General features: G+C 48.0%; 1 protein-coding gene and 1 pseudogene across 7 annotated transcripts in view; one reads left to right on the top strand and one right to left on the bottom strand.

Moving 5' to 3' along the window:
- SMARCAL1 (SWI/SNF related, matrix associated, actin dependent regulator of chromatin, subfamily a like 1) overlaps positions 1-27,490 on the top strand; it is a 51,972-nt gene that overhangs the window by 10,595 nt on the left and 13,887 nt on the right. For all 7 annotated transcript variants that reach the window (XM_067740666.1, XM_067740662.1, XM_067740664.1 and 4 more), the window contains 6 exons: positions 3,033-3,219; positions 6,776-6,926; positions 8,548-8,706; positions 10,406-10,471; positions 16,801-16,941; positions 22,655-22,873. In XM_067740666.1, the coding sequence (XP_067596767.1) occupies positions 3,033-3,219; positions 6,776-6,926; positions 8,548-8,706; positions 10,406-10,471; positions 16,801-16,941; positions 22,655-22,873 (923 nt within the window). The remainder of the gene's footprint in view (positions 1-3,032; positions 3,220-6,775; positions 6,927-8,547; positions 8,707-10,405; positions 10,472-16,800; positions 16,942-22,654; positions 22,874-27,490) is intronic.
- Positions 18,807-22,176, bottom strand: LOC137225945 (tetratricopeptide repeat protein 23-like; annotated as a pseudogene).

The raw sequence follows: 27,490 nt of genomic DNA, 5'->3' as shown, positions 1-27,490 counted from the left end.
CCCACGTAAGATTTTGCCTTTGATATTAATAATGCCATGGGTGTAGAGTTAAGAATTCTAGAGTCAAGGGTTCATAGAATATAAGACTGATTCTCCCCATTTCATAGATTGGGAAAAATTTGGACCCAGAGAAGGAAAACAGTTGTTTTCCTTGTCGGGAGCCTTGTTAGGGTCACAATGAAGTCTGACTAAAATTGCAATTTTGAGTTTGTGATGTGACCCAGTAGGAAACTTAGAAGCCCAGGTCTGCGAACTAAGAAGCCGAGGTGAAGAGGTGCTGCAGAACACTGCAGTTCCCAGTTTAGTTCCAATTCCACTGTTAACAGATTGTAAACCTGGGGAATTTGCACCTCTCTCCTCACCCCTAGGTCTCGTATGTGAAATCAGATGATTGACCTGAGCTAGTGACCATGTGCGTATGAAACTAATTAAGAAATGACGGTGGGAACTGAGTGTGTGAATGCTCACTGCTAACGTGGTGACTACAGTCTCCAGGTCAGGCCAGTCGCAGAGCGATCCTCTTCCCTCTTTTCTAAGTGACTTGCTTCCTCGTGCCCACAGTGAAGTTGGCATAAAGCCTTCTGTTTCCCCCCCACCTGTCAACAGTCCAGAAGGGTTCTTCGTCCCCTCGATGATCTTGTCAGCTGCTATTTGAAAACGTTAACATCTCTCTGTTGTGTGGCCCGGTAGCGTTCTGCCAGAGAGCTATTTTACAGAAACACTTCTCTATGACTCATGAAGCCAGACTGCACATTCCTGTCGTCTTCCAGCACAGGGAAGGGATAGCAGTGAGTCGCTGACAGCGAATAGAGGCTGTCTCAGAAACACACTCAGTTGACTGAACCAGCAGCAGAGGATTTGGGGAGATAGTAGTCGATAGGAAACAGAGTAGAAAGTGGTTTTTGTTCCTCTTGAGTGGCTGAAAGGACATAATGCTTACAAAGCACTGTGTTTCACAGCAGCCGGATCCTTAGCCCTTTCTTAGCTTTCATCAGGTATTTGATTGCTGAAGATCACTAGAATTAAAATGAAAATGGGTTCTGAAAGCACGTGGAGTGCTTAGTCTCTTGAAGTGTGCAGAAATCAGCACGCTCAGATTTAATTTGGAAGCACGCAGTGTATTTCTGCATCAGTATGGGCACTCTTTTATATTAAGCCATCAACCTTACCTGCTTTCTTATCATGGTGATTCTATTCATGCAAACTGTTTCCAGAAATAACTGATACCTATATTTAGGGAAAGAGAGAGATGGATTTAAATATACTGAAAAGGCAAAAGGCAATTTAAGGTGGCGGTAGACGGCTCAGCCCTCCATATTCACATCAGTATTTGCGATTGCCAATTGACGGCGGTGGCAGAAGACTTTTCGAATACCTTGTGACCATATGGAGCAGAGAACTGACAACCTTAGAATTTCAAGTAGTATCGGGTAGAAGTGAAATAGACGCAAGTTCTCTATTTGATTCCTTCTCCTGGATTCCTGGAGAACTCAGCCCCTTGGTGGGTTACTGTGACTATCTCAGGGTGCCCCGAAAAGGTAAAAGGTAGAGAGCAGTCAAGGATCTGTAAACAGTGGTCACTCTCCTGACTCTGCTCGTGAGATTTTTCAAAGGAAATGTTGAAAGGGAAGAACATCTTGAAAGCTACAACTGTAGGACGGCAGGCTGTGATCAGAAGTTTAATGATAATTCTACTACCAGGGACTTCTAGGTCTATCCTCTTTTCTCTAACTTTTGAATTTTTAACTTGTCTTCTCCTGCCGTCCCCCGCCCCCCAGAATTATGTTTTATTTATATCTCTGGGTTTTTTCTTCTTTTTCTGTTTCTCTATTGAATAAAGGGCTTTTTTTTTTTCCTCTTAATTTTAAAATCAGGTGAAGCTAAATTCCTTCAAAGAGAAAAATCAGTGAAATTGATTTTCTTTTATTTCCATGTCGGTCCAAGGTCATTTATTTTTCCCACCTGGGTTAAAGACTCTGACTAGAAGAGATTTCCCCATCCATTATATTGGGGTCTGGAACCAGCACACATGGACGGAAAGTAAAGACCCCTAAATATAAGCTTTAATTGAAAGAGAGTCATGGTCACCCTTAGTAATAGTTTAGACTCTAAGCTTAGCGGGGGTCGGTAAACTTTTTTTGTAAAGGGCCAGATAGTAAGCATTTTAGGCTTCGTGGGCCATGCGGTCTCTGTCCCAGCGACTCAGGTCCACCGTTACGGCATGAAAGCAGTAAACGACAGTCCATAAACTAATAGGCACCACTGTGTTCCAGTGAAACTTTATTTACCAGAACAGGTAATAGACTGTTTTTCCCACAGACCTTAGCTTGCCGATACCTGTAAAACTCACCTCTCTCAAGAGGAGCTGCTTATTCTCTTATGGAAAAGGTCAGAAGTGTGCAGGGCCATGTGCATTGTTGTCAGTTGGTGGCCTTTGCCTGGACTCTGCCCTTTGTTGTTGTTTGTAAATAGCACTACTGTCCTACTGATCTTTCTTGGAAATACCTAACAGCTTCTCTGCATAGACCACGGTGCTTCCTTGCCTGGTGACAGCATATAGCTTAAAGTTCTCCATCTTCTCAAACACTGAAACCAAAATAAAACATAAGGAGAATGGAAACAAGACAAGATTTATTCATTTTAGGCCTTGCTTTTCCTGGGCTGATTTTTGAAGAATATGGGTCCTTATTTATTGAATGGGAATACTAAGATAATTTTTTAAATGACTTGAGGTTAAAAATAGGTAGGTCGCAAGAACACTTTAGTTCTTTCCGGTGTTTGTGTAGTGTAGTGAAGATCAATTTCGCATTACTGAGTGCCCTCTTGTTTGCAGACACTAGGAATAGAGAGGGAAAACTGGTTCTCTGCCATGCATCTGTCTGCACCCAGTTTTCTCTCCAGTTACTTTTCGGAGAAGATGGCATGCAGCAGAATTCCAGCCATTGAACTTTGTATCTCAAAGCCCCTTCTTTTTCCCCCAGAAATCTTGGACATTAACACTCCACTTCACACACCTCTGTTCTCCTTTCTAGTGGAAAGGGTGCGCTGCCTTCCACAAGTTCAGCTGGATCCTCTGCCCAAGACCCTCACCCTGGCTTTCGCCGCTCAGCTCCAGAAGACGTCTCTGTGTCCCGTGGCAGACATCCCCGAGGCAGACCTGTCCAAAGTGGATTCCAAGCTGGTGTCGAGCCTGCTGCCCTTTCAGAGAGCTGGAGTCAAGTAGGTTCTTCATCTGTCTTCCTCTTGCTCTCTCCTGCTCAGATTTATATCGCTCACCACGGACTGGCTTCAGATGCTCCCTCTTGCACGATGCTCGTCTTTCACAGCCGTCTAGAGGCATCTGGGTATTAGCATTAAACAGCCCAGGTGCACTGTCACCAAAGCCTGATTGTACCCACTGATTTCAAATTCCGTAAGTTAATTAGGACTCTGTATTGCAAGTGTACAGAAACCCAACTCAAAGTAGTGTAAGAAAAGAGATTTCTCATTGCATGTAATAGAAAGCCCAGGGTCTCTAAAGAGCTCATCAGGACTCTGTACCCCTCTCAGCTCTGCTTTCTTCTTAGTTTGCTTTGTTCTCAGCCAGGTGCTCCTCAAGTGTGGCAGCGGGGGCAGCCAGGGGCTTCCGTTTTGCACCCATCGGTTCTGCAGCCCAGCGGAAGCAACTCTTTTCTAGTGGGTCCCACACCGAAATATCTGAAATTTGGTGCTGACGCTTGAACTGGTCAGTCACTGTGTCCTGGGGGGCTCGGAGGTCTTACTGGTAAGACCAGGTGACAGGCCCATCCCTGGAGCGAAAGGGTAGGGGCTGCCTCACCCCAATTACTTGGACTGAGAGTGTAAGGTGGTGGTTTTCCAAAGGAAAGTGCTCTTATTATATTGACGGAAAGAAAAAAAGATAAGCCCGTGTCCTGACCTGTTCCTTTTTCTGCAGTTTCTTAGGAGAAACAAAATGACAGGTTTGCCCCAAGTAGAAAGATGGGAGGTGGAGGAGAGGGCAGAGGCTTCATGTAGAAATAATAAGAGCTAGATCTGATGTCAGGTCGTGTGGTTGGAGATAGAGCCCCATGCAAAGGAAGGACCTACATTGTCAATGGACATGGCCCACAAAGGCAGCCTGCCCGCGTGCAGCCCACTTGTGGTGGTTTGGTTAAAGCTTGGCTGCTGTCTCTGTAGGATTTTGTTCTCCGGGTGCAGTTTGGGCACAGTGGGACCTCACTGCATCCCCACGGTCCCAGCTCTGCCCACACCCTTTTCTTCCTTTGCCTTCCAGCTGCCACCTCTCTTAGATAACGCACTTTACCGTTTCTTTCATCTGTTGGGATGTCCTTTGGGCCTTGTTTTACCCAGGCTCAAGGTGGGTTTTCCCTTTCATCTTTCTTCCTCCGTCTCCTTCATTAATGCTGAGAGAGGTTGCCCACCCCCAGCTCCTGGGCAGCCCCCATCTTCAGAATCCAGGTTCTTCATGGCTCCCCTGGAGATCCCTGGGCACATGCGGTGCACGCTGAGAGGTGGTGGGTGCGAGGCACCCCAGGGTATGTACATCAGAGCCAGAGCACAGCCAGCTGTTTCTATCTTTTTCTCTATGGCTCTGAAACTGCTAATGGTACTTGCAGCCTTTCTTCAAAACTGCATTAATTCCAGATTTTAACTTTCATTCCCTGAAGTGGAGGAGTTTGGTATTAAGGGAAGGGCTGTCAATTCCATGTTTTTGTTTTGTTTTTTACGTAAGTACTACAACTGGAAACTCATTTAAATGTACGGAGCAAAATGTCTTAGATATCAGCCTGCTCTACTATCTGAACGGTTCCTTTTAATAGAGGAGTGAGTTGAGACCAAGGAGGACAGTCCTCTCTCTAAAGCTGCTCAGTTTCCAAAAGTGGAATTGGGGCTGAAATCCTATCTTCTGATGATGAGTGCAGCATTTTTTGTGTAAAACCAAACTACGGCATTCAGCTGTGCGATTGTCTCTCTATTATCCAGGCGACATCTTTGTTCTCAGTTGTGATCACTTTGTTCCCTAGTTGGACTACCTCGAGGCAGAGTAAAAGGAAAGGCTATGAAATTCAAGGGTCTGTTCTGCTTTGGGAATGACCAGGTGGATGAAGCCGTGCAGGCATTGTAAATGGTTGTGACGCCTCGGAGGCTGAAACGAAAGGCCCTCCCTGGTTTGTTGCATAGGTGCCCCTGGCCATCCTGACCACCAGTTTTGTAAATCAGAAAGTAATGTAAAAAAATAAGTCTTTTACAACTTGTCTGTCTGCATGCGTCTGTCTGAGGTGATCCTGGAAATGGTCCGGAAGATTTCACCAAGGTCGGCATGACAAGGGGAGGGTGGGCTCTCTCCGCCCCCATTGCAGGAGTCTGGTGGCCACGGCCAAGGGGGAGGGGAGGGGGCACCACCTCTCACCGGGTGGGCCGTGTGGCAGCTGGGAGGACAGAGAAGTGCCAGGACCACGACAGGACGCTCGTTGTCTGCTGAGCCTGGGTGTCCTGGGCTCACGCCCCCCGCAGACCCGCTGCTCACTTTCCCACCTTCGTTGGGCACTGGCTTCTGAAGGGCGGAAACGCCGTTTCCAGGCAATTCAGAAAGGCCGTGTGCAGCCCGGAATTCTTGTGGGCCATAGCAGCTGCTGGTCAGAAGAGGGGCCGTTCTCTGTCTTTTCTGGGTGAGAAGGAAAGGAGAAGAGCTAGTCGACTGGCTTATCCTCAGGTTCCTGAGCCAATGATCAGTTCTTCGGGAATTCCGATGAAAGAGGAGTGGTGTGTGCAGCAGGCCAGGCATCTGGCACTAGGGACCCTTTTAGCTTTTCTCTGATTCATATGCCAGTCGAGCAAGTCACCATCACTGTTTGTGTCTTGGTTATTTTTCTCCTTTGGGGGAATAATTGTTATAAGGGAAGCACTTCCCCAGCACTTACGACGGCACCAAGCGCTGTTTTAAGTGCTTTAAACATCACGAGCCCCCGTAACACTCTCTGGGGTAGGCCTCCTCGTTATTCCACGTTACAGTGGAGGCACGAGGAGGTCAGATAACTTGCGTAAAGGCACACGGCTCCCAGGTGGTGGAATTGGGATTCCAACCCAGGCCAGTCGGGCTCCGAAGGAGTAGAATAATAATTCCATGCTTTATTCACAAACTGTAAGCAAGGGCTGCTGCCCTGGAGGGCTTGGGGACCCTGGAGGCTGCTAGGTAATGAGACACGTGGCTGAGGTCGGTGCTGCTCTTAGACAAACACTCTTGCTCCATCATTCTCTCGGGCCATCCTCCTTTTCTCCAACGTTTTCTGTCTTTGCCAGCTTTATGGGTACAGAGTCCTCTCTGATCTTGAGAAAGCCATTTTTCCACCCCACCGTCTCTTCCTTCTTCCCTTCCCGGCAGATCCCTCATGTGATAAGCGTGCCCCTCCCAGCCCCTCGTTAGGGACTGTTTCCCACGCTCTTCCTCTATATCCCCTGGGCCTCGCCTGCGCTGGGCAGAGGGTGACTCCTCTTACTGGAAACTCCCTCCCTCGGCTTCCACGACCTAATTGTCTTCTAGAGCTTCTCCCTCCCCTTCGACTACATTTCACGTTGTCCCTGTTTGTAGTCTTTCCTTGATTATTATTACTCTGCCCCGTGTTTGGCCCCTGGCGTCCCTCTCGGCGGAGCAGGTCTCTTGCGAGCCAGTAGCCCACACCGAGCAGCCGTGTGGCTTCACGCGGCGGCTCGATGGCGGGTTAACCGACGCCCTGGGAAGCACGCCGTGCTCTGTCCTGACCGTGTCTGCTTTCAGTTTTGCCATAGCGAAAAGAGGCCGCCTGCTGCTTGCTGATGACATGGGCCTGGGGAAGACCATCCAAGCCATCTGCATAGCCGCCTATTACCGGAAGGAGTGGCCGCTCCTGGTGGTGGTACCGTCCTCTGTGCGCTTCACCTGGGAGCAGGTCAGCTCTCCTGGTGCCATGATTTTAACGAGGAAGCCTTTCCTCAGTGTCAGAGTCATCAAATGACAGTTTGGGGACAGGACCTGGGGAGCTCGAAAGATCTGTCTCAGCTGGAGGAGGAAGGGAGCCTGCTGAGGCCAGGCTCCTGGGTTTCTGAGTTAGAATCAGGCTAGGCCTTTAGGGAGGAAGGGCAAGGCCTTACCAAGCTCAGACTTGCTTCGTCTGTCAGTAGACGCTTCCTGAGCACCTCCGGTGCCCCTGCAAAGAACACCTTTCACCTCTACGCCACTTAAGTTTCAAAATAGTTTTACTTCCTTTATTTCCCTTAATCCTTAAACAGCTGTGTTCAGCAGACACAAGATATTAACCCCATTGACAGACGAGAAAACTGCCTCTCCAAGAGGTTAAGCACCATGCTTGCTGCTAGTGAGGAACGGTTCCAGGGCCTTGAGGTCGCGCCTCCTGTCGTTGGGCTCAGGGCCCACACCGGTAGCGGGTGGTGTGGGCAGGATGTTCACAGTCTACCGGGCACCTTTATGGCAGAAAAACCTGACATGACCATTGTATTATCACTCAGCTGTGAGCTTTGTCTCCCATAAATCCAGGGATCAGAGTGGTCCCATGAAATGAATGAAACTCTACGTAAGCAAACGTGGTGAGGATGGAAGACGTGGTTCATGGTCCGTAGCTCTTCCCAGCTTCGTGCTGCTCGAGGTGGCTGTTGGCTTCCTCATGCCAAGGCTGTTACTAAGCCCCCGTGAGCTGCTCCTGGGGAAGAGGCAGCTCTGCCTGCAGCCACGGGGCCTGACGCCCAGACATGCCCTTCCAACCCAGGAGAAAGCAAAACTTAAAAAAAGTGCATATCGAAACAGTACCTCACTCACTTCTTGTGCTCGTGATCTGAACTGTGCCAGAGCCTCTAGGAACTGACAGTTCAACACACGTCAGATTCCCACAGCACCCTCGGAAATTCTAGGGAAGATTAGATGGTCAGCGGCTTATAACCAGGACAGAGCCTGGCCTCGCGCTCCCGGAATCAGAATGGTGTCAGCCCAGGCTCACTGGGAGCACCCAGACCCCCGGCCAATGACAGAGGCACCTGGTGTCCGTCCACTGGCTCCAGGTACTGGCTTTGGCTAGAGATGGCAAGATTTCTGGGGAAAGGAGGTGCCTTTGTAGAAAGCACTGAACATGTTCATCATCATCAGTGCCTGTGGTGTACCAGGCTCTGCTAAAAATTCCTTTATAAAATTCCTCTTTAAAAGAGTTGCATTCTTTCCTCGCAGAAACTTGTCATCTTGCTAGAGGTCACAGAAGTGGAATCCACAGACACCCCAAAGCGACTGCTAACAAGGGCTTGCTTACCGAGGAGAGAAGTGTCCCGTTAGTGGAAAGTGAAGGGGTGTGGGTGGGTGGGAGGAACAGGGAGGCGACGGTTGTTCGTGGGGACAAGGTTATGCTGAATGCAGGAGGGCGGGAAGGGGAAGAGACCGAGTTTGTCTTCAGCGGGCGTTAACGTTGGTCCGCGTGGAGAGAGGCGGTGGGTGGCTTAGCAGGGCCACAGCTGGCACCTGCCAGGCTGAATCACCACTTGGGTTTTGTTCTCTCCTGTCACCCCCAGGCCTTTCGTCAGTGGCTGCCGTCTCTGAGCCCAGACCACATCAACGTCGTGGTGACTGGGAAGGACCGCCTGACAGCTGGCTTGGTCAACATTGTCAGTTTCGATCTTCTGAGCAAGTTAGAGAAGCAGCTAAAACCCCCTTTTAGAGTTGTCATCATTGTAAGTGACTTGGCAGAGTGCTTAAGTACTTTATCTCTGGGGAAGCTTTCTGCTCGAAAGAGCGTCCATATCTGTAATCTCATGGAGCCCCACTAGGTGTCTAGGAGAGTAGAAATCACTGGCTTTGTTTTGTAGGGAAGTGATCTTTCATTTCTCTCAAATAGCGCTTCTCGACCCTGGCTACATATTAGGATCTTCTGGGGCAGGGGCGGGCGCTTTTTGAAAAATTGTGGTTTACTAGGTCTGTTCTGGGGCTTTCTAGCCCACCTCTCCCCACGGGGGGTCACGTTGGAGGCGAGCACGTGAACCCCCGACAGCCCGGGGCTCTGGGAGCTACAGCCTGGACAGCATGGACCTGTGCCGCCATCTGGTGCCCTCCTGTCGGCGTGACTCAGACGTGCAGTTCAAACAGTTAATAGATTTTCTTCCAGATGATATAAGGACGCTCCCTTCCTACCAAAGAAAAGCACTTTTTACCCTAGTTGTTTTTTTTTTTTAAAGGAGGCTTTAGAGTTTAGAGTCCTGCTCCCAGATGTGATGGTACATCTTTTAGCTGCCGCTTTCCTTCTTCTAACTCCTTTCGTACTCCAGAAGGAAAGTCTAGAGATGCTGGCTTCCGGCCTCCTCTGTCAGTACCCAGTGTGTCTACATGGCTCACAAATACAGCCCTGAAAACGTGTGAGTCTCTCGCATCCCCACTCCCGTCCAGCCAGCTACCACCCCTAGTCCAGGTGACAGACGTCCCGGGGCGAAGCCTGCGGTGGATGGTTTCCAGGGGAAGCTTATCCTCGCTTTTCCTCTTGGCAGAACAGGGAAACCCAGTGCCTCCGGGTAACACGAAAGGTTTTTTATTCAAACGCGTGACTTGAAAAAGCCAGTGGTGTTTTCCTCCTCTAAAAATAGGATTCTCTACCTACAGTGGCCTCCCAGATCTTGCTGCGCATCTTGTCTAGTGCACATCTCATCTAGAAGGAGCTAAAGAAAGGGCTTTTAGAAAACTCTTTGAGGACCTCTGAGTTACTCACGTCAACAGGACTGCAGTGGGGACTCTGCCTCGGGTTTCCCGGCAGCGGGCTGACTGCGAGGGAGGCGCCTTCGTCCATTGGCTCAGCTAGCCAGAGGTCGCAGGCAGCTCTGTGCCCTGCCCAGGGCTGTGTGCCGCGGGTGTGGAGGGAGCGGTCAGCCCCTGGTCTCCGGGGAGCCGCAGTCCAGTAAGACAGACCGACACACACGCAGATCGTTACAGTCCGTTCCAGGGCCTTCGGAGACGCGATAGCCAGAGCCTGTGGGAGCTCAGGGAAAGCGGGGGAGAAGGCGTGGGCTGGGCCGCAGAGCCTTGAGTCTTCAGCACACGGCGTTAGTGCTGTGCAGGGGGGTGGTGCAATCTTACAAGCCAGCAGAGCACCTTTCAGGAGTTTGTCCCGTGCCGCGTGCGAGGTGGGCAGGGCAGGGGAGTCGCCAGCCCCACTTTGCAAGTGGAAAACTGTCCCTGAGAGATGAAGCGACTTGCTCACAATGTCATAGAGAAGATGCCCCAGAGCCTGGTCCTTGCCCAGGCCCCCAGCCGTCTCCTTGAAGGAGAAAGCACTAAGAGAGGCAGCCTCAGTGTGACGCTGTACCAGGGTCAAGCTTGACGTGGGCTCTCTCTCCGTCTGCTCAGGATTTGGCCTTGTTCACTTACGTGACTGTTTCTTTTCAGGATGAATCTCACTTCCTCAAAAACATTAAGACTGCCCGCTGTCGTGCAGCTGTGCCCCTCCTCAAGGTGAGAGCTGCTGAGGACGGGCTCCGTGCCTGAGCCCACTCGGCACTGAGATCTGCTGTATTTTGCTCGGGCTGGACTGGTGTCCAAGGGGAGCAGGGGCCGCAAGTCCAGGGCTGCAGGCCGTGGATGTGACTTAGCATTAACTCAGGGCATCTCTACTTAGGACTTTGGTACCAGATTCATTTTTCTTCCTAACATCCTGCTGAGGAACTAGTGGTCAGTGCAGTCGTCTGTCTCTCAAAGATGAAGACCTGTTGAAGGACACAGGCCAGGTGGGAACTCACTCTGGACTGTCCTCGGGCTCCCCCTGGACAAGGCAGAGGGACAGCCTCCAGCAGCGGGTCCTCTAAACAGCCCAGGAGGAGCTGCCTGTCTTCCACGTGGCTTGCGAGGCAAAGCTCTCATGGTGCACACTCAGAACCAGGCCGTGGGCATCAGCAAGACGCGCCACAAAGCGCGGAGGCCTGCTTTATAGATAAGATGATAGCCTTTTCTGGGGCTGCCCCAAGGCTGTTGTGTTAGCAGGAAGGTCAGCCGTCCACACCCTTTTCTGGGGTGGTCTAACATATGCTGACCCTTTGGCTGCCTGAGTCCTGGTTTCAGAGCAGAAGGGGTGTGGGTGTGTGTGTGTCTGTGTGTGTGTGTCCAGCGCAGCTTTGAGTCTTTATCCAAAGGCATTGTATTCTGACCTGCAGTATAAGCTCCGTGCTTTGTGTGGTACACACTGCAGTGTCTATATTTTGTGTCCCAGCCCCTCCATCCCCAACAGAGGGAAGGCCCCCAACTTTCCTTCCATCTATTTGGGGTGAGCTTTCTCCTACTTCAGGGAAAAAAGTTGTACAATTAGAAAAGTAGTCTTTTCTCTCGTAACAAGGTAGAAATATCTCACAGGTGACTTTGGGGGAATCTCCTTTGGTTTGTATGAACTGAGCCAACGAAAGCGCATGTTATGTTCATCTTGGGCTCTTGGGTTGCACCTGATTTTAAAACTGCAGCTTTTATTGCTTAAAAGAAGCTTTAAGTTGTACCCAAGCTAGGGAAGACAAATATGCTAAATGTTGGTGAAACTTAATAGCATTTGAAAATTAATTTTTTCCAACTCCCCACAAAACACAGTTGAGTGTCTGCTCATTTCAAGTTGGTTTTGTGTTCGGAGTAACAGGTAATATGATAACACCTTCCAAAGCAGGATTATGTCATTCCCTCCAAACCTAAAGGTCCTTTACTTAAAAACCTTGATTCTCTGCCCAAATTACCTATAAATGTTTATAGGTTGAGAGCCATTTATGGACACACTTAAATGTTTTTCCCAAAGTGGTGGCCCTTCTTTTGGGGAATTTTCATATGTTTTCTTTTGAAAAATGTTAATAGACCCTGGTACTGTGGTTCCAATTTTACAGCCATAACTGAAATTAAATCTGTATACCCTGATTGTTTAGACAAAAGAAACTGCACAGTAGATAGATGATATCATTAAAGATATAATAGGAAAGCTTCTTAGCAACTGTCTTGTTAATGCACTCATTGCCTGGTCAGGCAAGCTGGACTTAAATATTGGTTTCTGAAATATGTGCTTCTGAGTCAGACCTTTTAAAGCAGTGTCTGCGTTTTTCAGATCTTGGGTATATTTCAGAGTGACACATTTAAAACAAAATTTTAACCGCTAACTAGTATGTATTACTCTGCATTGGCCGTAGAACTGGGATGAATTAATGTTTCAAAACAGGACCCGTGAATATAGCCTGTTCATGGGTGTCTCGAAGCCACTGTCATCCATGACATTGACTTCACGTGTGCTGGACTGTTGGCACAGTTGAGGAGGATGAGGCATCCTGTGTTATTCTGATCAGCAAACCTCCCACCTCTCTGCTGTATTTCCGTCGAGACCAGAGTTCCTCAACCTTGGCACTGTTGACATTTGGGGCTGGATAATTTGTTGTTATCCACAGGGCTGTCCTGGGCATCGCAGGACATTTAGCTGCATCCTTGGCCTCTACTCACTGAATGCCACTGGCTCCTTCAGTTGTGACAACCAGAATTGTCTTGGCAGGTCTTGCCAAGCGTCCCTGGGGAGGAGGGGGGAATTACCCCTCCCCATTTCTGTTGAGAACCACTGATCAGATACTCTAAGGAAATGTGGGCCGAATTTAATACCACTTGACTGTTCCTCTAACTTGTGCATCTCTTAGAACTATATTCTGATAATTAATATGTCAAAATATTTTCAGCAGATGTTCATGATGAGGTGATTAGGTTATATCCTACTCTGTGAGATAGGCCACATCATGTGGGTTTCCTGAATGGAAACAGCAGCTGCATGCAGAGGACGTTTTGCTTAGGTTGTAAGAAACTAGTGGTGTTGTCCCCTGGGAAATGTGACATCTTTCTTCCCCTTCAGCAGCGTTTTCCTGGGCTGCGAAGCGAGGTGGTTCTGTTTTCATCTGCAGTTGACCCTTGAGCAGCGGGGGTTTAACGTGCCTTTAACTTATATTTAGCTGGCCCTCCATATCTGAGGTTCCTCCACATACTGAGATGCATCCAACCTCAGGCAGTATAGGACTGTAGTATTTACTATTGAAAACATCTGCCTAAGTGGACCTGTACAGTTCAAACCCATGTTGTTCAAGGGTCAACTGTGTGAAAGTAGACAAGACAGAAAGCTATAAAGAACAAAACTGAAATCACCTTTAATCCCTCCAACACAGAAAACTACTGTTAACAGTTCGGTTATTTTTCTAACATGTCAGCTGTAGGGCAAGATCTTTTTTTTTTTTTTTTTTTTGCGGTACGTGGGCCTCTCGCTGTTGTGGCCTCTCCCTCTGTGGAGCACAGGCTCTGGACGTGCAGGCTCAGCGGCCATGGCTCACGGGCCCAGCTGCTGCACGGCATGTGGGATCTTCCCGGACCAGGGCACAAACCCGTGTCCCCTGCATCGGCAGGCGGACTCTCAACCACTGCGCCACCAGGGAAGCCCCCAAGATCATTTTTAATGGTTTGGGAGCGTTCTGTGGTATGGACACGTCCCATGATTTAACTCTTAGTGTTGGACACTGTTTAGCTATTATAAATAATTCTGCAAGTGAACGTCATCCGTATGTTCATAGCTTGTATACTTTGTCCTCTTAGGACGAATTCTTCCACTCAGAATTTCTGGGTCGTAGTTTTACCTTTTGATAGTTGCCTCTGAAATCCAGTCTGGCCACGCATCACCACCTTCACTCCTGCTCAGGCCAAATCACATGGTTTTTTCTCCACATGACTCCAGCCCTGAAGGGTATCTGACTTTTCCATCGTGAGCAGTGAGGTGTGTTTGAGTTTCCTTTAGTGGGTTTTTTTTTTTATAGTGCTTTTTATTGTTAAACCAGTTAGATTATTTCTTTAGAAGAAGAAAGGCCCTCAGAATCCCACCATCCTTCCCTAATAAACAGCTGTTTCTCTTTTTGTGGGAGTAGAGTCCTTTTATGTCTGTCGATTGGCTAGATCAGATGAGCATAGTGGTCTAAGGTGTCTGAGCTTTTTCTTTTCCTTTTTCATTGAAGTAGTTTAACTAGGTGATATATTCAAAGAGTACAGAAGGGTGTACAGTGAAAAATAACTCTTTTTCCCCACTCTGGATACCCCAGTCCCTTGATCTCTCTCCTCGAAGACAGCCACAGTTACTGGATTTTGGGGTTTAGTTGTAAAAATTAGTCTGTGCCCATGTCAGTACATTCAACGTGTGTTTCCTTTCTCCCTCCCTAGAGTGTTCTACAACCAGTTTTGCACCTTCCTTTTTTCCCTTAATGGCGTATCTTGGTAATCATGCCACCTCATTCCCGATAACTGGACCTCATTCTTACAAATAGTAGTCTATTGTATAAATCTGTCAGAATGTGTATCATCTGATCCCTTTTGTTGGATTTGTAACCAGGTTTTGGATGTTTTGTACAGTACTACAATGGCAGTACTTGTGATATACAAGCAGGGAGTCGAAAACCCAGTTCCCCTGCACCTAGAACAGAAAACCCAGTCCCTCTGCGTATGGAGAAATGGCTCTTTGCCTCTTCAGGCCACAGCGGGGGTGGTGTCCGCTGGAGGGTCTGCTCTCACCCCCAGTGTGATCAGGCAGGCTGCAGGAAGAGTCCCCTGCTTGTGTGAATCAACTAACTTCTCTCTGACGCTGAATAGAAATCGTTTTTTTGCATTGTTCCATTGTGGGTTTCTTGGGTGCTAGAAGAGTTACCTGTAAGGCATTCAATTTAGGGTTGATTTATGTAGTTTTATGCATTTATATTTTCCTAAACTGGAAGTTCTCAAGGGTAGAGGGTGGCATATAAACCACGTGAAACGGGGCACAATTGAAGGCCTTACGGATGACAGTGATGACAATAAACGTGTCGGAGCTGAGCAGCCTAAGTTATTCCATAATAGATGAGACGCCGTATTGGTTTCTTTTCAAAGCTGGCCTTTTTCCTCTTTCCATAATGCTGCCTCTGCTTTTTTAACACCCACAAGCATCCATTTTCAACGGTCCCATCACCACCCTAGTCTGGACAGTATATGGGAGGTCTGACTCCATGTTAACTCCGTCCTATAAATATCGGGCAGAGAACCCTGGAGTTCATTTCCAGCACCTGATCTGTGAGCTGCTGCCCAGGCTCCATCCCCAGGCTACAGCAGTGATGACGTGGGGAATAGGTTTGGATGGTGAGCTGATTTTCTCTTACTGATAAGACTTCTCATTTTCCCGTTTCATTGAAATGGTCTCGAGCCAAGGCAAGTGGTGCAACAGGCATCATTCAAGAAGCTCATTGTTATTTTAATGAGTCTGCATTAAACCATGGAGGAAATTAGAAGGCCCAGGTAGTTGAACTGTGGAAAATTATAGCTGGAGAAGTTCATGGCTCTCCTGTCCTAATGGAATTAGGTCTGGCAGCTGCTGAGCGGGCAGAAGTGCATCTCAAGGACGGTATATATGTTGTATATTTATAATCATTTTCCTTCCCTCTACTGCACCTGTATTTATTTACTTTTATGAGGCAGTGTATCTATCTGAAAACCTGATTTCCTCCCCTAGGTGACTGACTGCATGCGATTGCCTTACGCTGCCATCATTAACTCGAGATTACAGTGGTTAACAAGCTGTTTCTAGACAACCGAGCCCCCCAGTAGGGTCCCTTCCCAGAGCTGAAATGGATTTTACCACCAGTGATCTGTGGCCACTCCGTGTTCTAGTACAGTAGGGAAGTGTCTCCTTTTATATCTCACCCTCTTTCTCATCTGAGTAAGAGGTAGGATTTGGGGTCTGGTCTTCTTGGGTCAGGTTGGTGTCACGCTAAGGAGGAGCCCGAAGTCTGTCACTGGAATTGACCAACTGTTTACGCCCATCCTGCCCTCAGCTGAGCAGGCTGCTGCAGGGCTGGGCTGAGTGTAGGGTAGATGGATCCGGGTCCCACCTTTTAAAGTCCTTATTAACTACCAGATGAGCTTGAATCAGGGATCTCTAGGCTCAAGGCATTGTGCAGCTGAGCTAGTGACAGCCTTTTTTTTTTTTTTTTTTTTCTCCTCTAAAGAAAACAAATAGAGGCTTATACACAGGCCATTGCTGATGCTTTCTCCTGGGATTGAGAAAGGGCTGGTCCTAGGTGTCAGTATCTAATCATAGGTTCAGCTTGGGTGTCAGAAATCCATCCTGGAAAAAGTTCGGACCTGCTGCTGTCTCCCCTACTTCCCCTTCCTCTAACCATGCTGGATTCTGTGAGTTTACTCCACGTTCCGCAGGACACCAGTTAGCTTCCTTGTGAACATTTTTAGGCATACAGTGAATATTTATTGATTGCCTACTTTGTGCCAGCCACTGTTCTACGAAAACAGAGGTGGACACAGCCCAGTCCTTGATCTCAAGAAGCTTGCAGTCTAGTGAGGGAGACAGACAAGATAGAATTCAGTGTAAGGGACTAAGTGCTGATGTATATGCAGGCAGAGGGTGTGGCCAAGGCAGCTTAGGAGATGACGCCCAGCCTCTTACACAGGTCACACCGTGAGGTTCTTGGAGCACACATGCTCTTTTTCTCTGGTCATGGTACCTTCGCTTAGAGTTCCCAGGTTGTGGCCACCCAGAGCTCTGGAGTGAGGCCAGCCGTAGTGCCTTTGGAATCTAGATCTACTTTGGATCTAAGATGCACGAACTTGAGAAGTACCTGCGGTCAGAGTGCGAGGAAGTGAAGGTGTTCATGCAAGATTCCAGGGGTGTACTGTTCCGGGGGCCTCGGCTCCAACTCCTGGGGGTGCTGGGGACATCTCTTGCGTGTCCTCTGTGCGTCTCAGCATCTTGGGCTTTTGTGTTCTAGGTTGCCAAGAGGGTGATCTTACTGTCGGGCACCCCAGCCATGTCCCGGCCGGCAGAGCTCTACACGCAGATCCTCGCCGTCAGACCGACCTTCTTCCCTCAGTTCCATGCCTTTGGACTTCGCTACTGTGGTGCCAGGCGGGTATGTGTTCTTTATTCCCCCTCTTCCCTGCCCACCCCCACCCTGATTTTCACACTTCCCTTTCCATTCCTTCTTTTTGGCTGTGGTGTGATCAGAAGATCACTGGCCGTAGAGCTGGATTCAGATTTTAGCTCTGCTTTGCCCCTAACTCTGACCTTGGAGTGTCCTCTGCGGTAAGATAAGAGCAGCCCCTCCGAGTTCTAATGCTTGTGGTGATTCCACGTTAGTGTTTTCCGGTAGAGCCGATGCATAGGTGCCTGGAGCTCTGAAAGCCAACAGCTCTTGCCTCAGAGAAGGGCACTGAGGTGAGCTCCAGGTGAGGCCGAGGCCCTACATACTCTGTGCAAAAAGGACAGAGGAAGCCTTTGAACAGGTGGAGTGGGAAGCATGATCTCAGGCTCCCCTGGTGGGCTCTCATCAGTGGGCCTTTGCTTTAAATGTCGACTCATTATAGTGAATCGTGCCCGGTCAGCAGGCCAGAAGCCTCTGACCTGCAAATTATCTCTATGAATACGGTGCCAGTGGAGCAGCTGCCCCTGAAGCTACAGTCTGCACAGCTTCCGTTCTCCAGAAATGGCAGAGGAAGCCTTGTAAACAGATGCCGTTGCAATCAAAATCATGATTTCTGGACTTCCCCGGTGACGCAGTGGTTAAGAATCTGCCTGCCAATGCAGGAGACACGGGTTCAATCCTTAGCCCGAGAAGATCCCACATGCCGTGGAGCACCTAAGCCCGTGAGCCACAGCTACTGAGCCTGTGCTTTAGAGCCCACGAGCCACAACTACTGAAGCCCACACGCCTAGGGCCCTTGCTCCACACGAGAAGCCACCACAATGTGAAGTCTGTGCACCACAATGAAGAGTAGCCCCTGCTCGCCGCAACTAGAGAAAGCCTGTGTGCAGCAGCAAGACCCAACGCAGCCAAAAAAATAAAAAATTTTTAAAAATCACGATTTCTAAAACCTGTTTTTTTTAATAGATTTATTTAATTAATTAATTTTTTTTTGGCTGCGTTGGGTCTTCCATGGCTTTGTGCGGGCTTTCTCTGGTTGCCGAGGGTTTCTCATTGTGGTGGCTTCTCTTGTTGTAGAGCACGGGCTCCAGGCGTGTGGGCTTCAGTAGTTGTGGCACACAGGCTCAGTAGTTGTGGCGCATGGGCTTAGTTGCTCCACGGCATGTCGGATCTTCCCGGACCAGGGCTCGAACCCGTGTCCCCTGCATTGGCAGGCAGATTCTTAACCACTGCGCCACCAGGAAAGCCCCCTCAGTTTTTTTTAGCTGAAGAAAAAAAGTTTATTTAATGACATGGGGAAATAAAAGAGTGGAAAAAAGTAGGATGCGAAACTTTCCCTATAGTTAATTATTCATTCTTTGTCTCCCTCTCTTCCCCCGCCTCCTCTTTCACCCCCCTCTGTGTCTCTCTCATGTATGACTGGAAGATAAGGTATGCCAAAATGGATTACTTCCGTAAATGAGAAAGTCAACATTTTAAAAAATATTTCAATTACAGTAGTCACAAATGCGAATTCCTCCTGACGGGCCGTTGACTCCATTGGCGGTCACCAGTCTGGCCACCTGGCTGGGCGTGGGACTCCATCTTCCTCAGCACTGCCTTTCTGCCAAAGCCCCGCTTTCAGAAGGATGACCTTGCCAGACAAAGGGCCACTGCTGAAGGATGAATTCATCACTGGGCTTTCCTCTGGATGCCCCAGCACCTCACTTTTGAATACAGATCAAGAAAATTCTAGCTGCCACCACCATCTCTCTTGCAAACCAGAGGAAAAGAGTCAGGAGGTGGAGAGCAGAGGAAGGGGTAGAGGGCAACGTTTTTGTCTTTTCTCACCAGTCTCCTTGTCCGCTGGTGCCTTACAGGGCACGTGTGTAGCGTGTGTCATCTCCACAGGGCACATGTGTAGCGTGTGTGGTCTCCACAGGGCACGTGTGTAACGTGTGTGATCTCCACAGGGCACATGTGTAGCGTGTGTCATCTCCACACTTGGCGGCTGAGGTTGGCTGAGATTCCCTGTGCTGGGTCCCTCCAGACACGGCACAGGCCTCAGCTGGTAACATGCTCACCTCTGCGCTTAGGGGGCTGAGTCAGTGAACAAAGAAACGCGGGTCGAACGAGCCTGCTGCCAGTGCTGGCGGGCCTGGGCGTGGCTCCCCTGTAGACTGATCACTTCTGACATCCTGTCACCCTCAGCAGTAATAATGTTGCCGAGTGCCTGTTCCAAGTATGCCCGAGCTGTGTCCAACCTGCAGATGGCCAAGGAGGCCCTGCCCCAAGCAGCACTTGGTCCTTCTCTGAGACTGGTAATCCCCAGACGCCTCCCTCATGTAGTTCTTTCGCTCCTTCGTGTTCCCTCTGCCTCTTCAGGTGGAAGCAGGCCTCTGTGTCTTGGTTTGGCAGGAGCCAGGCCACCCCCAGCGTGTGGCGGAGCACGACCAGAGCTTCCAGGATTTCCTCGCTCTCCTTGTCTGCGGCCGTGTCTCCCTTGTAGCTCAGCAGCGCGTCCTTGGTGGACACAGCATGTTTCCTGGCCTGAGCTGGGGGGTCTCTCCGTGTCAGGCAGCCATAGCTTGTGCACGTTTCCAGTGCTCGTCCCCAGAATAACCCGAGACAGGATGACACACGGAATTAGCTCCTTGTTTGCTTAGGAGTTCGTTGTTTTTCCTTAATCAGTTGAGCTGTTTTCTTCAGGCACTGGGCTGTTCTCTTTTCAGGAAGAGACACAGTCTGTGGCCTTCTCCTTCTTGGCGTCTGTGCCCTCTTCACTCTCTCCAGACCCACCAGTGGGATACAGTCTCATCTGTTCGCTGGTGTGCTGGGGCCTTGGTGTGCTGTGATGGGTGGAGCAGAAGTCCCAGTCAGTGTCATTGCTGACAGGTGGGAGGTGATGGGGCTGGTTCGAACCTTCTTCCTGAGCCCCGAGTAGCTCTCTCTGGTCCAGGCTCCGGAGCACCCACGATCTGAAAACCAGAAAGGGAGAGTCACTCACTTCTCTTTCTAATCTCTACTTTCAAAACTGTGGCCAGGGTGATGGATTTATCCTTCAACAGTCGTCCTTTGTCCGGCAAGGTAGACTTCTCAGATGCCTAAACCCTGTTCCCGTGAGGTTCCAGTAGCACTGAATTAGAATGGCAGGCGCTGGCCCCTCTCTCAAGGGCAAATCACTTCTCATTTTCCCCACTTGTTCTGCTGTAACCTTGAAGCCACAACTCCAGCTCACCCTGGCTTCTCTCCTGCGGGCAGTGTCCCTGTGCAGAGGCTCTAACTGGACTCTAAAGCCTCATTACTTCAGACCTTAAGGATTCCTTCTTTTGATCAAGTCACAAATACGCCGAGCTGCTGCCTGCATCGAAGACACTGACACTTGGAGAAACGGCTGCCCCTCACTCATCACCCATGCCACCTGGGAGAGAAAAGCTTGCCATGCAAGTTAGTGATGTTAATAAGATCATCTGCCTTATTTTTAAATACTTTTGGAAAAGAAAAAAACAGCTTTTCAAGTACTTTAAAAATATCCACTTACATTCAGAGTACTTATAATGCAACCTCTGGTGCTTGGCAAAGTTAATGGCAAACCGTTTTTAGCTGGTTATGAGGCAGGAGATTTCTATTATTAAATGTATTTAAAGCCATACACGCCTTTAACAAAGTTTCCCCATGGATCAGTCCAGGTTAGGTTGTGCGCAGTTGTGTTGATCCCTCAAGACAACTTGATTTCTGAAAAGGATCTTATCTTCCTTGACTGTCTGGACGCATGGTGTCGTGTTTAGCCAGGGGTCGGGGCGGTGCTGAGGGCAGAGCCATTCCCTGCCTTTACTGCTGCACTGTCCCTCCCTGGGTTCCCAGTCTCCGGCCACCGTCTCCGCAGTCATTCAAGCCATCCTCAGATTCGCCCTTGTCCTCCTCCTGCTGCCACTGCCCCAGCATCCAAGAAAACATAGTCAGACGCTGCCTTCCCCATCTTTGTATCCTTCCTTTCACCTAGCCCAATGCCTGCTCCGTGATAAGTTTTCAATAAAAGCTTGTTGGATTGTAATTACGGTATTACGCATTTAAAACCTTTGGTATTATTGGGTTTTAACCTGCAAGGTTAAGAGTTGATCATATTAGAAGGTAGGAACATTATACCTAAATTAATTACGATATCCATTTGATCCTAGCATGATTTTTATATAATGCAGCCAGTAGGCCAGGGCTACTTTTTTTTTTAATTAATTTATTATTTTTGGCTGCGTTGGGTCTTCGTTGCTGCGCACAGTCTTCCTCTAGTTGTGGCGAGTGGAGGCTACTCTTCATCATGGTGTGCAGGCTTCTTATTGCAGTGCCTTCTCTTGTTAAGGAGCACAGTCTCTAGGCGCATGGGCTTCAGTAGTTGTGGCACATGGGCTCAGTAGTTGTGGCTCGTGGGCTCTAGAGTGCAGGCTCAGTAGTTGTGGTGCCTGGGCTTAGCTGCTCCGTGGCATGTGGGATCTTCCCGGACCAGGGATCGAACCTGTGTCCCCTGCATTGGCAGGCGGATTCTCAACCACTGCGCCACCAGGGAAGTCTCTACTTTTTTTTTTTCTTTTAACTGTGGTCAGATTCTTGCATTAAGAGAAGCCACTGAAAAGAATGCCCCATGCTGAGCTCATTTTCGACCCTATACCGTGAAGGCGTTTGCTCAGAACATCCAGTTGATTTCAGGGTGTATTTTTTTAAAAGAAGAAGCAGTTTTTGATCATTTTATTTCTCCACCTTTGGCTGTCTCTTCCTGCTCTCAATCTAGCAGAGGTTTATAGGACACCTATCACATCTCCAGCATTATACTAGGTCCACTGGCCCTCGAAAGTGATCAAGCCTAGCCCCTGCCCTCGGTGGTTCACAGTCCAGGGTGGGGTGAGGCATGAGGGCAAATGAGCAGCTGAAACCCTAAGGCAGCAGATACCCTGGCTCCCTGATTTTCTACAGGACCGTAAAAGTCAGTCCTGTTTCCAGTAAGATTGTTAGTGAAGGGCAGGGTTTTTATTTTAATCGGTAGCATCTTGTCTACCTGTGTGGTAGGAAGTAGACATTCTTGCTCACTGCCTCCTTGAGCTGCTAAATGAAGGAACCATTTTTATGAAGGACTGCCTGGGTGCTCTAAAACCCACCTCTGGTTTCAGCAAGACTGCAGCACCTGTGTTCTGGGTTCTTCCCTTCAGCCGCCTCCACCATGGCCACCGCAGTGGCATTCACCAGGTCACGCATGGTGAGGCCCACGCTGGGGAAGAGCAGCTTCGTAATCCCTGTAACCCTCATCAAATAAAGATATTACAGCATCATCTGTTACCTTGTGCAACAGGCTCAGTCGGGTAAGCCCTAGGGAAACTTTGTGCATTTAGTGTATGGGAAGAGTCTGACAAGCTGAGTGTCTCGATTGCTCTTCAATGTAACAGGCACCAAACCGCTTGACATCTTGCCTTTGCTGCTAGAAAGGATAGCGCCAAACTGTGGGACGCCATGATACACGTTTTTGGTTCTCTCATTCCTGACTTTCTTTCTTCCTTTTCCTTCCTGTTTCTCATTTGTATTCTGTGAGATTCTATTCATCCCTTAAAGCCACTTGAAGTTCTCTGAACAAAGCCAAGGGAAGAGAGGGTTGCGAGAAGGCCATTCCCGGAGGTGACAGCTCCAGTCCTGGGCCCTGGGGACTCTCACGAGCTGTGTCTCTGTTCTGCCTCCACAGCTGCCCTGGGGATGGGATTATTCAGGCTCCTCCAACCTGGGGGAGCTGAAGCTCCTGCTGGAGGAGACGGTCATGCTGCGACGCCTCAAGGGCGACGTCCTCTGCCAGCTCCCAGCCAAACAGCGCAAGATGGTGGTGGTCGCCCCAGGCCGGATCAGCGCCAGGACCAGAGCTGCCCTGGATGCCGCGGCCAAGGAGATGACCACCAAGGAGAGCACTGTGAGTCCGGGGCTGGAGATGGGGATTGGGAAGGTCCCCTTGTGCACAGCTGTTCCTGCCCTGGAGGGGCACTGCAGAGCTGACCCAGGGTCCCCCGACCTTGTCTTCCCGTAACCTCTCTCCCTCGCCCCGGGCAGGATGGTGAGCCCGCTTCATTTCTCAGCCTACCTGGTCTACTTCCAAAATCTCATATTAATTTGCAGTTTTCTACTTGTGTAGATCACTGTTGATGGACAGTCATAGAGATAAACCCCAGGGCAACCACAGGATGGTGATATGTATTCTGAATCCCTCAAAGAAAGTTGGAGTTTATGTTTAGTGTATTTTGAGAATACTTCTTTTAGTAACGGTCATTAGAAATTAGTCCTAAGTGTATTTGTTATATATGTTAACGCTCTAATCATCTCATGTCTTTTGCTTTAGTCAAAAAAACAAATTGACATTTATATAACAAAGAGTTTTCAAACTCTCTTAACTTTTAATCCTTATTTCGGTCATTTATGGTTGGCAACAAGTTGGCACCCCCATTTTATAGAGGGGGAAACTGAAGCTCACAGAGAGTGGGATTTGCCCAAGGTCTTATGGCTACTCCATGGCAGAGCTGAGGCTATAACCAGGCCTGTTAGCCTTATATATTAGGGCTCTTTCCACTATGGTGACTTTGTCTTTTCAAAACACTTTCGTTTCATATCTGTCTTTAGTGTCATACTGTGCTAAGTGCTATAAAGTAATCTATACCAGACCCGTTTCTGTCCTCTTGGGATAAAAACCTTGCAATTTTCATTCCCAAGAAAATGACAGTCATTGACATTTTCTGACATTATCATAAAGCATTATCTGGGCTTGATATTACCCTGTATACGGAAACTTAGATCTACATGAGATACTAGCCTTCTGGGAGAGTACAAAATAAGTAAGATGACAGGAGACAGAATGTGTGATTTTTTTTTTTTAATGTTATTTTACCATGTGATGAACAAGACTGGCTAGTCATTTTTAAGAAACAGTGTAGGGTAAAGGATACACTGGTAGCTTGTCTAGCAGTATTTAATTTATGCTGTATTATACATAATAATCGGGATGGCCTGGAGGAAGTGAGCAAGCGTAATCTCTTTGCCGTGGAGTTTTCAAGTGAAGTTCCTTAACGTTGACGTGGACATACAGACCAGTGGTTCTCAAATTATATTTCAGTGGAACCATGAGCAGAACCGGGGTGTTCTGTTGCTAAAACCAGCATTGGTGTCTTTTTCTGATTTCTAGAGAAAAAAAGGCAGTGAATAAAAATATTTTCTCAATTTTAGTTTTTTCTTAGAACTTTCTTAAACCTTTAATGTCTACTAACTTTTGCCCACCAGTGAACTCCACCAGACAAGGAAACCAAGGAACATGTATAGCATATGTAATATTAATGGGAAAAATTCAGATGTGTGATCTTTTTAGATGCAGAGGTCTGAATGTTTATAAAATGCTATGTTTTAGTTCCTTGTGTGTGTGATGGAAGAAAGTCTATTAGTATTTCGTGGGAGTCCCCAGAGGACACCCTCACCTGTACCCAGTCCATCTCCTGAACCAGGTGGTGGAGAGCAGCCAGCGTAGACAACTGACAAAACGGTCTGTGGGCATTAGAATTGAGGAGGAAAGTCACGTTAAGTGGTCAAGAGGCAGTATGGCCAAAAAGACGTATGGGAATTTTGAACTTAGTGCAGCAAGGGTTGAAAGCATTTTTTAAACTTTCCGCCAATGTACACAGTTAGGTGAGTGGCTCTTTCCAAAGATGATTTCATATGTAACCTGCAAGTTTGATTTCTGAGTTTATCGACAGTGATGTGAAATTGACTAGGCTGAGCCATGGAAATCAGGAATATTGGGTGTTTATAACTCCCCGTAGCTGTGCAAGTCCCTTAAATTCTTTGGGATTTGTAGATACTTTCTTCCCTAAAAAGGGGAGCCACGACCTACCTCATAGGCTTGGTGCTGGAAAAGTATGAAGGACTTGGGACAGTTGCTCTGAGTCCTGCCTGTTGTGTGTGATTGTTGTCTCTGCTTCTACAGCCCAGAGTCTTAACACTGTTTTGCAGATTGTGCAGACAAACCCTAAACTGCAGTGTAATTCTTCAAGAATCCAGTGGAGAAGGGGCCTTGAGTTCTTCCCAGTCCAGTGCTTGAGGATTGCTATGTGCTTCCTTGGTGTCTTGGGAAATTTAGGTTTGTCCCTAAGAGAGAGAAATTGAATAGATACAGGTTGCCTTCAGCATATGATGCTCAAGCCACATGCTAAATTCTTTTAGATAATAAGACAAATTCTTGAAAATTTGGTTTTCTTTTGTGTTCTTTAATGTAAATTAATTTTTATAATGGAAAATCCAAGTAGCAAATGAATTTGTGAGCATGACCCTGAAAACATCAGAACCTTTCTTACTGTAAAGCCCCAGACTTGATGCATCTGCAAACCGTGGATCTGACTGGGAGCACCCTCCTGCCAACTTAACCCAGGAAGGGGAGCCAGTGTCAGCCGGGGCTTGGGCCAGATGGCCATCAACATGCCTTCCAAGCCCTGACTGGCTGTGAAATCCTGAATTGAAAGTGTTAAAATGGAGAATCACGGTTTTGTGGTTTTAGTCTGTGAATCTATAGAAAGGACCCCCCCACCGCCATTTTTATAGTGACTCTGTAGCCCCAAGTTTCCCTGCAATTTTACACATTATGGTGGTTCCAGCAAAGCACTGCTAGCCTGTCAAAAAGTGATTTTTCTTTGTTCCCTCACACCTTCCCATCTGGAGGAAGACATTTTTTAAAAAGCTTTAAATCACAGAAGCCAAGGTGAAGCGGCCAATTTATAAAACATAATGTACAGTGAAATCTTTTTCTCATTTTCAGCCAAAATAATAGATAGCTGTTCACAGGCTAAGAAAAGCTGACTCTAATCATCTTTTTGTCTAAAGCCGTTTTTTTGATCAGCAAGACCAGGAACAGAAAAATGGAACTGGTCCATGCAGACTTCCTGGTGACAGTATCAGCTCACCTTTCTGCCGTTTGACAATCCACTTAGATTCCAACATAGAAAAATAAATTCAGAACACAGTGGATCTAATTTAATAAAAATCTAAGAGGCAGGAGCAAAGAATGCAGGTTATTTAAAATTTCCCAGTCCATGGCTGACAAAAGAAATAATAAGATAGTTAATGGGCTAGTATTATGTCTATCAGTTTGGGGAGCTTTTTTTTTTTAAGATAAAACTATTGATTTCTCCCACATTAAAAATACAATAGAGGGCCTCCCTGGTGGTGCAGTGGTTGAGAGTCCGTCTGCTGATGCAGGGGACACGGGTTTGTGCCCCGGTCCGGGAAGATCCCACATGCCGCGGAGCGGCTGGGCCTGCGCGTCCGGAGCCTGTGCTCCGCAGCGGGAGAGGCCACAGCAGTGAGAGGCCCGCGTACCGCAAAAAAAAAAAAAAAAAAAAAAAAGATCAACCCATCTATTTATATTACATCATTTTGGCATATATCATTTTGGTATTTTTTCTATAAAATTTATGTGTTTTTTGCTTTAAAATATATATTATTTATCTCTCTATATATTATAACTTATGTACATAATAAGCAACGTATGTATTTTAAAAGCAGAATTGGGATCTTATAAAGATACATCAAGTGGGGAAGAAAGCAGGTTACAAAACTATCTGTACCCTTTTCCACGTTGTTGTATGTTCTTCTAAAACATAACATTTGAAGACTGCATGATGTTTTCCCACCTGCCTATATTGTAATTTTGCCATTCATTTGTAGTTGGACATTGAAGTTAGTTCAATTGTTCACTATGCTAAGTAACACTACGCTGAAAAAGCAGTTTACATCTGAATTTGTGTACCTCCAATTCTATCCTGAGGGTAAATTTTAGGAGTGAGTTGCTGCATCACAGGGCATGGGCATATTTTGAAGACTTTTGGTACCTATTGATAACAGCCCCAAAAGGGTTATTAGCCCAGGGTCCCATCTCCCAAGCTGTGTGTAGTAATGATGTTGTTTTCTCACACCCACATTGGCTCTGCCTGTTAAGTCTTGGGGCGGGGTTTCTGAAAGTGCTGTTTACCATCTCTCCATCTGTTTTGCCCTCTCCCTTTCTAAGAGCAAGTGTGGCCTGAGTGTGGGTGGGAGGGAAGGACCTGACAGGAGTCTCTGAAGGAACAGGAGTTTAGTTGCGGACTGAGAACGGGTAGGGTGCAGTCTCCTTGAGGCGTACACGCTGCGGGTGAGGTCGTCAGATGGGAGCCTGACACTGTCCCTTCAGCATATCCTACTAGGGATGCGTTCGGTGGTTGGAGGGCCTAACCTACTGCAGGGCACCCTTTGAGAGATACGAACGGACTCCATGTGAGTTCATGGGCCACACGCGAAAAGTGTGTGTGTCCAGAGCCTCATCAGAATCCTGACTGGGCCTGGGGCTGAGAAACAAGTTAAGACACACACACAGAATCACATCTTCAATGTGAGTTCCCAGGAGGTTAGAGTTGTCTAATTGAACTGCTGCCACAAAACAGGAGGGACGGTGCCCACCACTGCCACGACTCATGTAGAAAATGAAATGCATCCACTACCCCGTCAGTGCCCCTACGGATTC

The sequence above is a fragment of the Pseudorca crassidens genome, chromosome 6, assembly GCF_039906515.1.
Source record: "Pseudorca crassidens isolate mPseCra1 chromosome 6, mPseCra1.hap1, whole genome shotgun sequence".
Lineage (NCBI taxonomy): Eukaryota > Metazoa > Chordata > Mammalia > Artiodactyla > Delphinidae > Pseudorca > Pseudorca crassidens.
This window is presented reverse-complemented; position numbering and strand designations above follow the sequence as displayed.